The sequence below is a fragment of the Porites lutea genome, chromosome 7, assembly GCF_958299795.1.
Source record: "Porites lutea chromosome 7, jaPorLute2.1, whole genome shotgun sequence".
NCBI lineage: Eukaryota > Metazoa > Cnidaria > Anthozoa > Scleractinia > Poritidae > Porites > Porites lutea.
Window position 1 is genome coordinate 17,344,596 of NC_133207.1, and position 17,552 is coordinate 17,362,147.

The 17,552-nt window shown below is 37.3% G+C and overlaps 1 protein-coding gene across 1 annotated transcript; it reads left to right on the forward strand.

Moving 5' to 3' along the window:
- Window positions 1-75: 75 nt before the first annotated feature.
- Window positions 76-17,059, forward strand: LOC140943108 (legumain-like). The gene is made up of 15 exons (XM_073392166.1): window positions 76-316; window positions 2,411-2,508; window positions 2,903-2,933; window positions 3,737-3,787; window positions 4,287-4,372; window positions 5,459-5,534; window positions 6,041-6,103; window positions 7,214-7,280; window positions 7,919-8,037; window positions 9,503-9,592; window positions 10,390-10,482; window positions 11,397-11,513; window positions 13,378-13,542; window positions 14,453-14,520; window positions 15,374-17,059. Exons 1-15 carry the CDS (start codon window positions 191-193, stop codon window positions 15,414-15,416), a joined length of 1,293 nt encoding a protein of 430 aa, XP_073248267.1. The 5' UTR covers window positions 76-190; the 3' UTR covers window positions 15,417-17,059.
- The last annotated feature ends 493 nt before the right edge of the window (window positions 17,060-17,552 follow it).

A 17,552-nucleotide genomic window follows, 5' to 3' on the forward strand; every position in this document is an offset into this window, starting at 1 on the left:
GTATGATAAGACATTTCCTGTTTTCTTATATAAATAGGGAATCGCATCTTACTTAAATTACTAAATAAAACTACTGCAGCGGGCTCTGCAGCGGAAGACCAACCTCGACGACCCTGCAGACAAGGAGCGAAAGATTCAAGAGATCGTTCTGTTACCTCAATCTTTAGAGTTTTACTTTCAAACAAGAAAGATGTTAACAGCAGCGTTTTTTACTTACCTTTCGTTTCTTGCGATGGGTGCAGAGTGCACTGCTGAAGCTAAACACTGGGCTCTGATTGTAGCGGGCTCCAATAGTTGGTATAATTATAGACATCAGGTAAGTTGAAAATCTATTCAAGCTTATTTCTGTTGGTCAGTCCTAGCGCAGTGCATGAAGCTCTAGTATAAAAAAAATAAAGTAAGGCTTTGATCAGCTAAGCATTAAGAGGAATTCACTTAGGTAAAAAAGATTAACCTTGACTTACATGTACGACGGGCGCGACCGCATTCCGCATTCCAGCCCGGTCGAACGCTTGCAACTCAATCAGGGAACGTAGGACGATAGGAAAACGAGTTCCACATCTACTTCTACTACTAAATTTCCGGTCTAATGTAGAAGTTTATTAAGTGTACGTGTTTTGAATGTATAAGAGGAGGGATCTTCCAGAATTTCAACTTACAAAAAAAGCTTTGGAATGAACTTGCGGCTTTAGATGAAAATCAGTACAGATTTACATTTTTACTGACTACATGTAAGTTTTCCCATATAATTAAATTTAATTGATGTTAATGCATTCAAAAAGATCTCTTCTTTTGTTCTTGTTCTATTCACTGAAGTTTTCTCTCAGTCACACAGCACTGGGTATCGGCCCCCAACCCCTAACCATTAAGTTACTTGCATTTTGGCCCTGCTATTTTTAACATATTAGTAATGAAGCAGCTGATGATCACAAGATGGTTTTGAACTATAATACTGTATGACCTCAGTCAAGTGCTGTAATGCTTTCTTCCGTATTGCGTTCTGTAAAAATGACACCGCATTTTTGAATTGCACTGATCGACTTTTTTGTCAGTGTCTTACATCTATGACAATAAAATTTAGCGCATTGATGAAATGACACTCTAATGATCTGATATTAAGAACAATATTATCAATATTAATATTAATGATAAAAATATTACATTTGTACCAATGGTAGTGACCTTAGTCGTGGAGGCACACTTTGAGGCGCATGCTGTTGTTATCATCATTGCAAGTGGCCCGTCAAGTATTCAAGTGACACGATGCTCTCTTCACAGACATGACTTGCATAAAGTGCCCCACATTTGGGATGCAGAGACCTGTTTTCAGACAAATTTAGACAATTTAGACTGTAATTTAATAATAAATCTTGGATGTCGTAATGCTATCATTACACTTGAAATAATGGCGGAGTAGAGAGATATTTATCTGTACAAGTGGCATATAAAGTATTTAAGTGGTTTATTGCTCTCTTTAAAGACATTACATCGTATCAAGTTTTGTGCTCTGCATTTGGTGCACAGAGACCTGTTTCTGATCATCTGTGACAGGATTAATAATTAGTTTATGAACAGTAATTAAACCTAAATGACAAGAGAGTTAAGTGAAGGCTTAGTCGTGTATATTGATGAAAACATACTTTCTGCATGGTTTATTTGTATTTTAATTGAAGTTCTGCAAAAAAACACTTTTGGTTTTTTTGAAAGTAAAATTTTGCCATAGAAAATAAAACTTTTAGTTACAATGAATTATTACCTTTCAGTTTATGAAAAGAAGTGTAAGTCATTTTTAATACTGCAAGCCTTCATTTTTCCTTCATTTTGTGATCCAGGGCAGTCTTATGACTACCCTGTGAGCAGAGACTACATGTAACTTTTTCACACTGTGAAATCCACCATACATGTATAATTATTTTACTGAAAATACTTACTGCACTACATTCAATACAACATTTTGAAGGTTCAGAGAGAGAACGTGAGAGAGAGAGAGAGATTTTTTGTGTAGTATGTAGATATATTTACATGTGAAGGCGTGTACAGGGTGGCCAAGCAGTTAACCCCTCAAACTCCTCATATGGGTGTCCGGGGTTCAAGCCTCGCCTGTCACGGTGTTCCCTTAGACAAGGAACTTTACTACACTTTTTCTGTCTTCACCTAGGTGTATAAATGGGTACTGGCTACATACTGCTAGGGGATAACCCTGCAATGGACTAGCATCCCATCTAGGTGGGAGTAGCAATACTCTTAGGCATGATTCATGCTAGTTATGAGTCCGGGATAAGCTTGTCTGGCTGTCTGTGCCTTTGGCTTGTGTGCACCTTTACCTTTAAGTTTATGTATTCAGATGCGATTTTACCATCTGATAATATCAGAATTTAGACCTAAAAGTTTCCTTTTCTCACTGTGCTAGGCGGATGTATGTCATGCCTACCAAATTCTCCACAAGAATGGTATCCCTGATGAGAACATTGTGGTCATGATGTATGACGACATCGCTCACAACAAATTGTAAGTGTGGAAACAACAAAAAGGTGACATATATGTGTAAGCTTTTTTTTATTTCTTGGTGTAAACACTTTCAGCCCTAACAGTCATGGCAAAAGGAAAAATCACAAAAAAACAGATTGATAATTTTTTTTCTTTTTGTGAAATTTATTTTCTGAGAAATAAATAGTATTGTGCAGAAGTAGAGTGATTTTACTTAATGTCCTGTGAAATAGGTAGTAGAATACTACGCACTATTTTGCACTAAATCCATCGTCCTTGTTGTTTACCTCTTGCTACCTGTATTTTGCACTATTTTTTTGGTACACTGAACATGTATCTGTTTTACAGTTCAGGTAAAAAAATCACTTTATTATAAGAGATTCAGATTTGTGCCCTCTTATGTTTTCGTACCCAGCAATCCAACACCTGGAGTCATCATCAACAAGGTACATGAATACTTTCAGTTTGACACTATAATTGAACATTTTAGTTACCACAGAAGGGCTGAATGTAGCCTTCACCATAGATGGAACAAAACTTCTGGGCTGGGGTCAATTTAATAATACTTTTACAAGTGTAATTTAGGAGTGTAGCCATTGCTTTCAGACTCTAAAACAATGGCTACACTTGTAAATTTTGTAAAAGTTGTATTAAATTGAACCCTGGTTAAGAACATCTACAAAGCAGCACCAACTTGTGTACCAGAATTTGATTATGTACCGCCTGTTAAAAAAAAGGCATTAGGGAAATTTGAAATGCATTTCCTTGAGTCCATTGGGGGCTCAGTACAAGGACATCAATTTTATTCTACTAAGCGGGGTTAGATTATGCCTGCAACAGAGGCTATAAGGCTGCATTAATCCAAGGTAATAATAATAATAATAATAATAATAATAATAATAATAATAATGATAATAATAATGCATTATGTTCAAAGTTATAATAAATTATTGCAGTAATTCATTACATTGTTATGTACAGCTGTATCATATAACCTTAGACATAAGAAGCATAGAGCAGGTGGTCTCATACTAACACATGTTAGTTTATGCCTACAATAATTTGTATATCATGGTTGTAGTTAGTAGTGCACAGGCTTCCTACTGTATGTCTGTGCATGCCTGTCCTTATGCTGTTAATAGTGTTTATCATTAAATGAACAAATTTTGTTCCTGCCTTAATTCTTTAAAGGTTAATTATTCTCTCTTTCACTGATAATAATATTTGTTTTTTTTTTGTTTGAAATCAGCCTGGGGGAAAAAATGTGTACCAAGGAGTACTAAAAGATTACACAAAAGAGGTGAGAGTGATTTTGCAATGTCAGTTTGAATACTAAGGTGCAAGTGGTCAGGCCATTTGGCATTTTCTTGTGGTTGATACCTGAACTTCTCTTTACAGATTACCCACTAAGTAAGGTTACAACTGGTAGTTTGTTTGAATTCTTGTGGGAGATGCCTATCCTATACACAGATTACTCACCTAGGGTGCAACTTTTTTACCAAGGGATGTAGGGCTTGGCTGCTGAGGAAAAGCTAAGCAGTCTTAATATTTATTGTTTCCTGGGGCAATTTCAGCCAGCTGTAACCACTCTTCAGTCGGTGAAGTTTAGCGAAATCCCTGGCAACTGGTAGCCCTGTTGAGTGCTGCTGGGTGATGCCTGCCCTGTGCACAGACCATTTACCTAAGGTGCAACTAACAACCCACAAAAATTCTTGTGATTGTGGTTGAAAACAATGTTGTCTTGGGAAAATCAATTCTTAATTATATGCCTTTTTTATTTTAATCTGAAATTTTTAAAGGAGGTGACTCCAAAAAACTTCTTAAACATCCTAAAAGGAAACAAGGAAGCCATGAAGGGCATCGGCAGTGGTAAAGTGATTGACAGGTGTGTAAAATTTAGTTGAAAGGAAGTGAAATGTGTAAAGAAAACCATAGAATCGTCCTCCATTTACAAGCTTCAGTGGGAACAGACCTACCCAAGACAGGACAGGCTGAAACTGGACTCAAACAGTGTAGGTCCCCTAGGGCTCCAAAAAATTTCTGGAGAGTCTCCGGACATGATGACCAGCCAAATTCATTTTAGCTCGGTCAAGTGTCGTTTCTGGTCAGTCAAATTTATTGGATAAATAACTCATCAAACAGGGGCCTGTGAACCAAAACTGGCATTATATATTTCCAAAAAAGTGGTTGCTTAGAGCCTACAGAACTTTAAAGCACTCATTGTCAATAATGAAAATAAATTAACGTACACATTGAATTTGTTGGGTGCCTCCAAATATAATGATTTCTGTTTGACAGTCCGTATCACAGTGTGAGATCTTGATCCTAGAACTCCACTGGTAATCCAAGTTACTCCCCATTACAGCAAAAGAATTTTTTTTTTCCTATCGAGAAAATTAACTAATAAAAGTGAAAATGTTTTCAATTTTGTGCACCCAGGATTTCAGATCAAAGTTCATCAATACACAGCTACTGGCTATGCACTGATAACAACCGAACAGCACGATCAGATATGACCGGTCAACATGATCGGCAAGACAAAAGGTTGACCGGTCAACTCCCCAATCAGTCCGGACATTGTCCGTTGACCAGCCATTATTTCGAGCCCTGGTCCCATGCAACCAAGTGCGGCCCATACATGTAGGAAATCCCACAACCTAATGGCAGACAAACAAAGGAGTAAAGCTGTGCTCTAACAGCACCCAGTGGCCCCTTGTACCTAACTCGTGCTCCTGGGTGACTAGAAAATCTTAGTTTTCTCATAGTAAGAACTGTTATGCCAGGCACCCTGAAATTTAGCAGGGTTAGAGCACGGGCTCCCTTTAATTTTTCTTAGAGCATAGGCTTCACTTGCAGGAGTGGACTTTGCCAGAGATTTGTTACGTTCTGGGTGGGTCGTTGACATCTCAAGTGATTCAGATCTTTGACTTTGTTACTGAATCATTCATTTTTTAATTGGTTTATTTTTTAGTGGACCCAATGATCATGTTTTTGTCTACTTCACTGATCATGGTGCGCCAAACCTTATTGCTTTTCCAGACAGCGTGGTAGGTTGAACTAAAAAGGAAAATAAAATAAAATAATTATAGTGATGATAATAATAATAATAATAATAATAATAATAATAATAATAATAGTAATATTCCAGGTGAAATTAGTCCTGAATAGGACTGTCGTTGTTGACAGTGACTGACGTTTCGACAACGTGTACAACAGTCATCTTCAAAGTGAGTTGTATCACGTCAGTTGATGGTATTCAACTCTGGTTATTGACTTTATTGGTCAATTAAGTCATGATGCTATTGGTCGTCTGTTAGTTAAGCCATAATGTTATTTGCTTTGAAGACTCGTAATGTCATTGGTGCAATTAAATAATTATAATTATTATTATTAATTACTGTACAGTAACTGTCTGTCAGTTTTTTCAAAGTTTTTGTATGTTGTTTGTAGCTTGAACTGGGGTACCAGTGCTTGGGATACATTATGCTAGACAGTGTTTACAGTATTTAAGGTGTTGAAGTACATAACTGTTAATTTTTTCACTTTTTTCTAGCTCCATTCACAAGACTTGTTAGAAGCCATCAATTATATGCACGAGAATAAGAAATTTGCCAGGGTAGGAAAAACATGTTACAGTTTGTACATACTGTAGAGGGGGTTATCCCTTAATGGAGCTGTTTTGCCTTGTGTCAAGTGCTAGCATCCTTGTGTGCCTCCAAGTGTGTCAGGGTCTGACTCGCTCTCTCACACTTCCCCTTTGGGTTTATTCAAGGGCTGTCTTGGCCACACATCCATCTGGGCCCCTCACTGCATGACCAATAAATTTTGTTCTTTTATCTGCTCCGCAATCAGCCACTGCCCTGCTTGTGTCCACAGCTCTTCATTTCTGATTATTCTGGGCCTCCCAATCCTCAGGTTGCTCCTTAGGAACCTGTTTATGTTCACCTGAAACTAAAAGCTTTTCCTGAAACTTCAGTTCCTTTTTTCAGTCTCATGCAATCTCCAAGTTTCTGCACCATAAAAGAGCACTGACCATTTGACTCAAAATTTCTCAAGTTTGTCCTATTAATTTTGTCAGTGTTGTGGACCATTATGGGGCCTGGATGTCCTCCTCAGTTTCTTCTTTCTAACTCACAATATTCCTATTAAAAGGTACCTCTTCAATCTGCTCCCATGCAATCATCAACCTGTTTGGCACTGACACTCATTTTCTTCTTCTTGGTAACACTGATTTTTAGACCAACCTTCATGTACATTCTGTTCCTCTAAAGCCTGTGTTTTGTCCCTTGTGTTCTGTGTTCTGTGTCCTGTGTGACAACAGGGCCAGGCCATTGGGAAAGCAGATTTTTCTCGGGATGTTGTGATCAGGGACCACTGAATACTATGCCTCTTTTTAACATAGGCTGTCCTCCTCACCTAATCCAGAGTGACGAAAAATAGCAAGGGTGACAGAGTAAGCAACCTCGTCCCACGTTTGTTCTCATGCTCAATGGTGTGGAATTCAACATGTAACCATCAAGCATAACCTGCGTTAAAAAACCCTTCTACAGTACTCTAATGATAGTGACTTTCTTATTACAGGAATTCCATAGCGCCACAATTTTCCATAAGTTAAAGCAATTTATATAATGTTAAATAAAAATCAAAGTTAACATAGTTGACATGGCTCTGAGTAATAATCTGACTTGAGTTCTGTTACTTTTTTAAATTTAATCCTGGCCACTAGATGGTGTTTTACCTAGAAGCATGTGAATCAGGCTCCATGTTTGTGAAACTTGAAAAAGATATCAATGGTATGTTGACCTCCAGTCTGTATTTAATAATAATGCAATATTTTTAAATAACGCACCTGCCCTTAATATTACTCTACAAGCATAGGCACATGCTTTCGCAACGTGAACTGTCATGCAAAAATAGAAAATTTAACAGTTGTCAGTACTGCCTGCTTTTCGCAGGTTACTTCACAGTGCAAAAAAATGTAGCCTCTGCTTATAGGCTAGCTGGCCTTAATAGCACTCCTTGTCCGTACTGTAGGCTGGTCTGATAACCAGCTGTAAGATTAGGCAGTCTTAAGTGAAGAAATTTGATTGTTTCATTGGCATTTTCATAGTATGCTAAGCCATTAAGTGCCTTAGTGCTGGTGTTCTATTTTCTCTTAAGTTGCAATAAAACAACTTACATAATTTATTATTTTGATTTCTCTCTGCTGGCTAGCAGTCCTCAAGCAAATATCCTTTTCTAATAGCTTTTTGCATCTTTCAAGATTGCTGTATATCTAAGTTATATTATGTAAATGAAAATTAGCCAGTCAGAAACAGGGCTGAAATATTTTAAATAACATAAAATTATAAATAATTCAAACTGTACCTTAATTATATTTCCCAGAAATTGCTTTTTTCTTTCATTTTTTTCTATTTTTTTGCTATGCTAGTGTTTGCAACCACAGCTGCAAATCCTCATGAATCCTCTTACGCCTGCTACTACAGTAGGAAATACCGGACTTATCTTGGAGATGTGTACTCTGTCAAATGGATGGAAAACTCTGACAAGGTATTTTTTAACAAAAAAAGATATATATTATAAAATAATTAAATTTCTTGTTTCAACCATGAAGGTACTTTAAGGTTGTTTTGAATTCTTGTGCAGTCATACTGCATTACTAGAATCAACAAGAACACTCCTAAAAGTGTTAAGTCTTGCTTGCTCAGAGATAGATAAGAAATGAGGAGGCAATTAATTCTACGCGAAACAGGGTCTCCTTGCTAAAAGTTTCTCCTGTCCTACATGTACTTTATCAATAGTCGAGTATTCTTCAGGGTCCAGTTGTTCAAATGCTAGCCCTATTTATTGGATAAATTACTAGATCCTGAGTAGATAAATATTAGGGAAACCAATTGCCCTATCCACTGGATAGAGATTTATCAAGTGGATAGCATTATCCACCTTTCAAACACTGGGCCCAGGATATTATTGACTTTTTATATCGAACTCGAAAATTTTTTTCTGAATTAATTGAGTATGCATAAATAAATACACAAAAATCAAGGGCCTTGATTCGAGAGAAATTACATCATTGCCAAAGAACGAAAACGTGGACATGACGAGTGTCATTTCAACCATCGCTGAAAAAAACTGCATGCTCATCCCAAGACTGATTGGCAGAGATGACATTTGTTATCATGTCATTACCCTTGGCAAGTGTTTTTCAATGTTTGTGTACATTTGCACTTGTTTCCGCTTTGCGCTGTTTGGTGGAAATCTGACAGCTCAGTCAACAGGGAGCCACAGGGGAATTAGAGGTGGAATTCAAATTCCAGAGATGTAGTTGCGAAGGTCTCTTTCCTTTTCCTGCGCTGGCGCCAGAGTACCCCGCCAAGCTTGCTCGCAGGCTAGCGAGCTAGCCTTGCTTTAGTCTTGCTACTAAAGCAAGCAAGACTAAAAATTATAATTTCAAACACAGGGTTACATGGCAAGGCCCTGAGTGCCTCCTGGCCTAATATGCCACATTCTTCGGTCCTTTGTTTTACAATGTTTACTAGGTGGTTTTACAGAAGAAGTATCTTGGTGTTTATCAGAAATTATCTACTATTAGGGCTATTTAATAATAATAGTAATGATGATGATTTGAAGGTAGCACATCCACAAAGTGGTTCTTCGTCTACCCGATTCCTGATCAAATTGGAATTTGGAAATGTTTGTTTCTGAGGAGAGGGGAAAACCTGAGTACCCGGAGAAAAATCCTCTCGGAGCAAAGGAGAGAACCAACAACAAACTCAGCCCACATATGGCGTCGACGCCGGGATATGAACCCAGGCCACATTGGTGGGAGAGGCAAGCGCTCTCACCACTGCGCCATCCCTTGCTCCCCACCACCCTGTCAAAAGCAATATTTTTATCCACCAATGCTGGCCCTTTTTGCATACCTTAACATGTTGATCTGTTTGTTTCTCTTTAGGAACATCCAACATCCTGATCATGTCAGGGATGATAATTATTATGTCTGGACATTTTGCAGGTTGATCTCAGTGAGGAGTCTCTTTTGAAGCAATTTGAAATTGTTAAAAGGGAGACAAACACCAGTCACGTTCAGAAATATGGAGACATGGTTAGTAAACTTAATAATATTTGAGATTTTCATTTTTGTATGACAGACTTAATTTACACTGTAATAACAAGCTCCAAGCCTTTAGTAAGCCATTGTGACGGAATGAAGAGATACTCATGTAGAAGTGGCAATAGTGAGTCAAACTGTTGATGGAAGACAGGTTGACTTAATAGATGTCACAACTGTGTTCATATTGATGTTCAGCCACCCATAATTGAAGGGGTGCATGGCTCAAGTCTCCTTTTGATTAACAAGAATATCCAATGCACATTGAAAGGAGACTCTCACTTTTTTTTTCAGAAGTCGCTTGAGGTTTTATTCCAAGTACATGTACCTCCTCAAAAGTCTTCAGTGCACTCTGTTTTAAAATATTGCCTAAGTTTATGATGAGATTTTCTTAGCAGTCAGTAAAATTAACAAGTAGTGAAAAAATTATGAATCTAAGTTCTAGATGGGACACTCTAACCACTGATTGTGCCACTGGAACTCAATGGTGAGGTCAGGAGGCTGGAATCCACTGATGTCACTCTTCTGGTGCATTTCTGATATTTTTTGTGTTCTAAAACACAGTATGATGGCCATCATAAAATGGATCGACTTCCTATAAAGAGATTTTTACCAATTATAATCGATGATCAATCAAGTGGGTCAATCTGATTATTTCTGATGATTGATTATGAAATCTCAGCCAAAAACATTCCTCAAAACAGTCAAGCCTCCAGTCCAGATTAGTCAGAGAAAACAGTTGTACATGTATCTTACTGTTATGAAATTCTCTAATTTGCAATATATTATAGGCATTTGACCATGAAGACTTAGATGACTATCAAGGTGATGGACAAGGGAAATCTTCTGGAGTTACACCAGAAGAGTACAGAAGTGAACCAATTGTAAGTCAAACACTATAGTGACATTATTGTATCATTATGCATTATTTTTATGATAGTTATTAAGTCATCATCATCAACATGCATGCCAGTAGGTGCGTAGGCCTCCACGCTGTCTGACCAACACTTTCTGTCTCGTGCAACTCCTTTCTAAAGCGACTTTCCAGTTCTTCCATCCTGCTTTGTTTCACTCTATTTTGTTTTGGTCAAGGTTTCAGAAATTCTGGGTACTGGTCAAATTTTGTTGTCTGTGTGTTTTGTGTCACAGTCCATTAATACAAAAATATTCAGCCATCGTGTCATTGACCAAACTGTCAACAAATTAATGCTTTCTTGTGTTCTCGACTGCAACAAAGCTGGTAGTCCCAAGTAGGTTGGATAGACCCATCTCATCCGTTCAGGAGCCAATCAGAATGGATTGAAGTTTCACTTCATCTCTTCCTGTCACACAGTCAGCCATTATAGAGCGTTTTCATTCACATGGCCAGCATCTATGCAAATTTATGGGAGCGAAAGAAATTGTTTACGTAAGAAGAGTCCAGCTCCCACAGGATTTGTTTGGAATGCCAACATAGCTGCCATTTCATTGTATTGGAACACCAACATGGCTGCTGTGACGACATGTGAAAACGGTCTAAAATAATTTATTATATGGCTGCTTGGGATTTAATTTCCTGTGTTGGTCCGGTAAATAAAAGGTTTTTTGGGGGGCCATATGAAGGGCCAGGCCCAAAATATTTGGAGGGGAACTCAAATCACAAGAAGGCACTTTTGTTTATTATATTTTGTTGAACATTCCCTTACTTAGGTGAATTTTTTTTCCGTTATTTGTTTGATCATGTAATAAATGTATAGCCAACTTCATGCCCTGCAATGCTTACCTACATGGACTAATGAAGTTTGTTTGGCAATTTTAGACTGATGCTGTTCCTGCTCCAGATGTCCACCTTAACATTCTCCAGAACAGGTTAAAAGATGCAAAATCTGATGAGCAGGAAATGAGAATTGCCAAAGAAATAGAAGATCTAATTGAGGTGTGTGAGTCTCTTAGTTTGAATTTCAATACAGTTTTTTCCTGTTTTGAGGAGTATACCACGCCCCTGTGGATATTGAACCTATCTTTGTCATTTGTCACCATTTTCATCTAGTCTTGTCCGCTGTTTAACCAGCGCCAAGAGTGACAAACATCAATTTTCTCGTAATGATATTAATATGCAATCAAGAGAAGAGGTCTTGAGAATTGATAAAATGATCACCAAAGGAAAAATGCTCTGATCATTTTTCAAATTCTCCCAACTAATTCAGTAAGGAAATGTAAAGAGATCAGTTTGGAGAATTATTTTGTATGCAGATATTGTGGCTAAAAGGGTTAAGGAGGCCCTCTTGGGTGTGGTACGTATGTCCCTACTACAGTGGAACAACGAACCCCTATAATTATAAGTCCTCGGTATAACAAACGTTTTTCTTCAGCCCGTCCAAAATTACAATAAAATGTATGAAACAGAACCTCGATTTAACGAACCTCTATATAATGAAGTCCTCGGTATGACAAATGATATTTTCTTCAGCCCATCCAAAATTACAATAAAATGTATGGCACAGAACCTCAGTTAACAAACCTCTATATAATGAAGTCCTCGGTATAATGAACAATTTTCTTCAGCCCATCCAAAATTACAATAAAATGTATGGAACAGAACCTCAGTTAACAAACCTCTATCTAATGAAGTCCTCGGTATAACGAATGATTTTCTTCAGCCTGGCCAAAATTACAATAAAATGTATAGACCAGAACCTTGATATAACGAACCTCGATTTAGCGAAATCCTCATTATCACGAACACAATCCAACAATGCATATGTAAAATAAATTACCTCGATGTAACGAATAAATGTCAACATGTGACCAAAGGTAGCTAAAGATGAATGTGAAACAGACCAAAGAGGGTAAAATTTGTGTACAGTAGTTTTAAGCAGATTTGTTTGCCTGTTCTTGTGTTTATTACAGAAATTGTTCAGATCCAGAAATGCTGGGAGTTGGAAATTAATCATCAACTACCGGCATACCTTGATATAATGAACATTTTGCTTGTTTTCCCAAAAATTCGTTAAATCAAGGTTTTCAATCTAACAAATTCTCGATATATACGAACAAATTTTTCCAGTCCCTTTCAAATGGCACTTTGGTAAATTGAGGTTCCAGTGTACATTATTTTAGGTACATGTATAAACTTTTTTAGAGCAAGGGAATTGATCATAAGCTATTTCTGAATTGCCCCAAGCCTCTAGCTAGCTGTTTCAAAGCCAGGCTTAAAGTGCAAAGCCATTAGGTAAATGATTTTTAATTCACTCCCATGCAAATGAAACTGATTTTCACAAGAAGTTTTTGGAACTTGGAAATGGCCTAGTAAAAGCTGGTTTTCACCAGCAACAGAGTCATAGTCAGAGTCGTTATCAAAAGCGTAGAGCTTATGATCTAGTGAAAACAGCATTCCAATTCCGCTTACGACTCCGTCGCTTACATTCCGCTTATGATCTAGTGAAAACCAGATTGTCGGGGTCAGAAGCAGAAGCAGAAGAACTGAACCAATCACAAAGCGTGGGAACGTGCATTGTGATTAGTTTATCCTTGTGCGTCTGCTTCCGACTCCAACAATCTGGTTTTCACTAGATCATGAGCAGAACATAAGCGAAAGAGTCTAAGCGGAATCGGAAGAAATGGAAACGTTCTGATTCTTCTGACTCCGATTATGTCGCTCTTATGACTCCGCTTACAACTCTGACTTTTTATTTCCACCAGGTCATAAGCGCTCTTACGACTATACTTATGACTCCGACTCCGACTCCAGCCTTAAAAGGTGTAAATGGCCTTGTAACTAACCACCTTTTTACTTACAGCTAAAGGAAGGTATCCGCAGCACAGTGGAAGAGATTGTGAAACACTGCACCTCTTCTGATGAGCAGATGGTCCGAGTTTTGAAAAAGCGTGCTGACCCTGAAGACCTGGTCTGTTACAAGAAAGCTGTCACAGCATTTTCAGAAACCTGCTACAATGTGGGAAAGGTCAGTTTCATTCCAATTGGGTGCTTTGGATCAGTTGAAGATTCAGGGAAACTACCCACCTACCCCTCCCCGATAAATGCAACATTTTGCCCCAAGAGAGAGGTTTTGGTGTTTACATTGGGTTTAGAAGAGGGGTATCAGGGTACAAAGAAAGTCAGTTTTACAGATTCCCAATAGCAAAATCCACTAGCACCAGGCTATCCAATATAGCGTTCTTTGTAAGCTGATAAGGTGGGCAGTCTCTAGGAATCTTATACCCATTGTATAAGCCACCACAATGGTGATGGCAGGAAAAAAAATTCTTAAAAAGTGAATTTGAAATTTTCATGGAGTTGAATTCTTGAGTGCCATATCCAAGTTCAGAAAAAACAAAACAATCATCTTCATCTTGTTTATCCTCTGGATTAAACATGAAATTAGCAGATTTCAAGTCCTACATGTATAGTTTTGTAGTGATCACATGGCAAAGAAATGCACCTAAAACTGTGATGCATTTCATTGTTTTGCTTATTGAAATTATTCCTTTTTGCAGCTGTGGTGTTGGTTAAGTAAGACCCCTAGTAATTATTTCACTGTTCGGTTCTGCAATACAGTGGAATCCCAGTTTTTCAAACCACCTTGGGAAAGGCAAATTTATTCGAATTATCGGGTGGCTTGAAACATCGGGCGTAAAAATTTACAATGTTGGACTGGTCACTGAAGAGAAGTTACATTAGGTTTGTCTGAATTATTGGTCATTTCAAAAAACCAATGGTTCGAGAAATCTGGATTCTACTTTATTTTGTTGGGGATTCATTCTCCAAACCTGCAATGTCATTGTGCTTTGGTTCTACCAAAGTAAACTTGTGGTAAAGTGTTTATACACGTGTAGTGCTGTAATTTAACTACATCATTTCAATCTACTTTACAGAATGAGCACGCCCTCCGTCATGTATATGTTTTTTCCAACTTGTGTGAGGAGAAGATACCTGCTCAAAAGTAAGCTTTATATCTGTTGCTTAAGATTGCTAAACTACAAAAACGACCACTAACTATGAACATACACACATTGTTTTACATCATCTTTTATAAAAATAATGGACTTATCCTGGTGATTGAGGTTTGTAAATTCTTTGCTTTGAATCCCCCGATTCTCCATTTTTTAATAACTTTTAATGAATTTTTCCCATTATATCGCTAATTTTTCTAGCCCGTGTGGCAGGCGTTTGAAAGGGAAGGGAAAGGGGGTTTGGGCGCAAGGGAAACGCGAGGGGTGTGAGGAGGGAGGGACAGAGGGAAATGCCTGCCAGGAAACCATTGTTTTCGCCATCCCGCCTACTAATTATGTATGCAAAAATAATGCAACTGTCAAATAAGTCTGGCCGCGATGCACTTTAATATTTAAGTCGTATTTCGCGTACTGTTTTTCTTTTGTTTTCCTAAAACAAGAAATCTGAAGTGAAGGTACTATTAAAAAAAGTATAAATTTATGCGGTCGTCTGTTGAAGGAAGATAGTCGCCTCCCTCCCTCCCTCCCTCCTCGCGCGCCCCCTGTTTTTCCCTCGCGCCCAAAACCCCCTTTCCCTTCCCTTTCAAACGCCTGCCACGCAGGCTATAATTTTTCTAGAGTTTGTAACCTAAGATAACAAAAATGTTCCCTATAACCCCACCCTCCCACACACCAACACACACTTGTACGCCCCCCCCCCCTCCACCCCATTTATAAGGTGCAGTTGAATATTTTCATAGAAACTGCGTGGTACAAATTTCTATTAATAACAATAATAGTCATGTAAGCCCATCCACCTGTATTACATTTCTTATCATACTAATGCTATATTTTCTTTAACAGGATTGTAGCTGCCATTAAGCAGCAGTGTGAGATCCTCATTTAGGCTGAGCATGCTTTGATGGACTCCTAACCAGTTACCAGACCACACAATTTTATTCTTTTCTACTTAATGTCAGCAGTAGTTTTGTTTGAATTAGATCAAGTTAAAAATAAAATCTTAAATAATAAAGACAGCCAAAAGTTGAAACATTTATAATGACTAGATATTACTTAACCCTTTAAACCCTAACATCAAAATTCAAATTCTCATTTCTTATCACTATACGTTTTCAATAGAAGTAGTGGGGAGAATTTGTTGAAGTATCAATTAGATTCATCTTGTGTGACCATGTCCTTAATTCTCATGACCACTCTGTTTTATAAAGCAGTGGTTACAAGGAGAAATTTGATGCTGATTACTCTTAGTGCTTAAAGGGTTAAATGAAGTCTAACCCAGGCCACAACTTAAACCATTGGTTCATAAGTTGGGCATTTACAGAACCTCCAACACAAACAGTTATGTTAATGATCCAAAGCAATCTTAAAAGGGTTGTTAAGATTAAAAATCCTGTTTTGGATTGTTGACATCTAGACTTCATCTAATATTATTCAAGTAGAGTAAATGTTTCATGTTATTATTATTATTTTTTTATAAACATTTTTCTTTGTATTTTCACGTTATAAAGGAATTTGGGTGAAAAAAACGCAGAAAAAGTATCTTGGTGTTATGATTAATAATTATTAAGTGCTCATTTTGTACATGTATTTAATACATGCCTGTTCTATAATTAAAACTAATTATATTTACCACACATATTAAGCACTTTGTACAAAGCTTTGAAAAAGGTTAAACTTGATGTAAAAAAAAACTTTAGTTATAGGAAGGATTTCAACACTCACAGGTTTCTAAACCCTTATCATCTTTTCCTTTGACCAGCCCACTTTTTTAAAAATGTCTAATCTTTCTCAGTAAGTAGGGACAGTGGCCCAGCTGAAACAGCTTGCTTTCTTAGGTACCGCTAAGAGCTTTGTTTTCATGCACAGAAAACCTCACCAAAATGATAAAAACAAGAAACAGAATGACACACTCAGTTTCACTGCCATTAAATCCAGTTGTTCAATATAATTCCAATGCTAGGCTGTCACTGATTCTTTACTTGGAAACTGGGAAAAGTTGACATTTTCTTGTGTTGATGACATATATGTGTTTCTGTCAAGAAATGCATGGTATAGCAGGGGCTCACATTTTTAATATAACAAAAAGGAGATAACAAAAAGTTTTGCGCAGCATCTTACGTTTTAAACATACCCAAAACTGAGTACAACTTGCCTTACAATAATTATTCTACCTTGCTGATATGACCAGTTGACTGAATAATGGATAAGTGAAGAGGTTAACCTGGCAAACACTAAAGTTTTTTGCAAAAAAGGGTTAATTAGTGATGTTTGTGTTATCAGGCATATTGACATTCAGAATTAAAATTGTAAATATTATTGTTGAGACAGGCTTTGTGTCATAATGCAGCATTACCCAATTTGCATTGCCCAAATGTAGTCATAACAGGGATCCGCAGAAAAAGTAAGAGAGTTGTAGTATTGTAGTCCATAAAAGAAGATACAAGTAGAGTTTAAAAAAATTAAGCTGATTCTTTGATTTTCATTATTTTTACAAGTTAACGTCTAATAAAGGTAAAGCTTTAGTGTAAACTGGTTTCAGTTTGTTATCACTTTAACTACCTCTAGTATTCATACAGTTTATTGTGGCTGTTGGAATATGAAAACTATGAACACCTATTTTAAAAAGCATTGCTGATAAAAGGAAAAGCAATCAGGCATAACTAAACTGCAAATTGTAATAATTATGGTAATTAAATAGTGTGTAAGTTTGTACTTTGCTTGTGCATTATCCCCCGAGTAAGTGGCCATATAACATTAATTAACATAAATTTCTGAATTGATTGGTAGACTGCAAAACAGGCAGGTTTTTCTCAAAATTTAAGAGTCTCACATGCAGATCGCACAAGCCTTACAAGCTCTCCCCACTTTCACTCTCCGTTTTCAGCCTCACTCCAGACCTGTTGTTTGACGAGTACTTGAATACGCAAACATACAGACTGTTTTGCAGTCTAGTTGACGGGGGGAAAAAAGAAACAATAATTGTTTCTTTTTTTTTTCAAACAAGCATTGGCATTTATAGGTT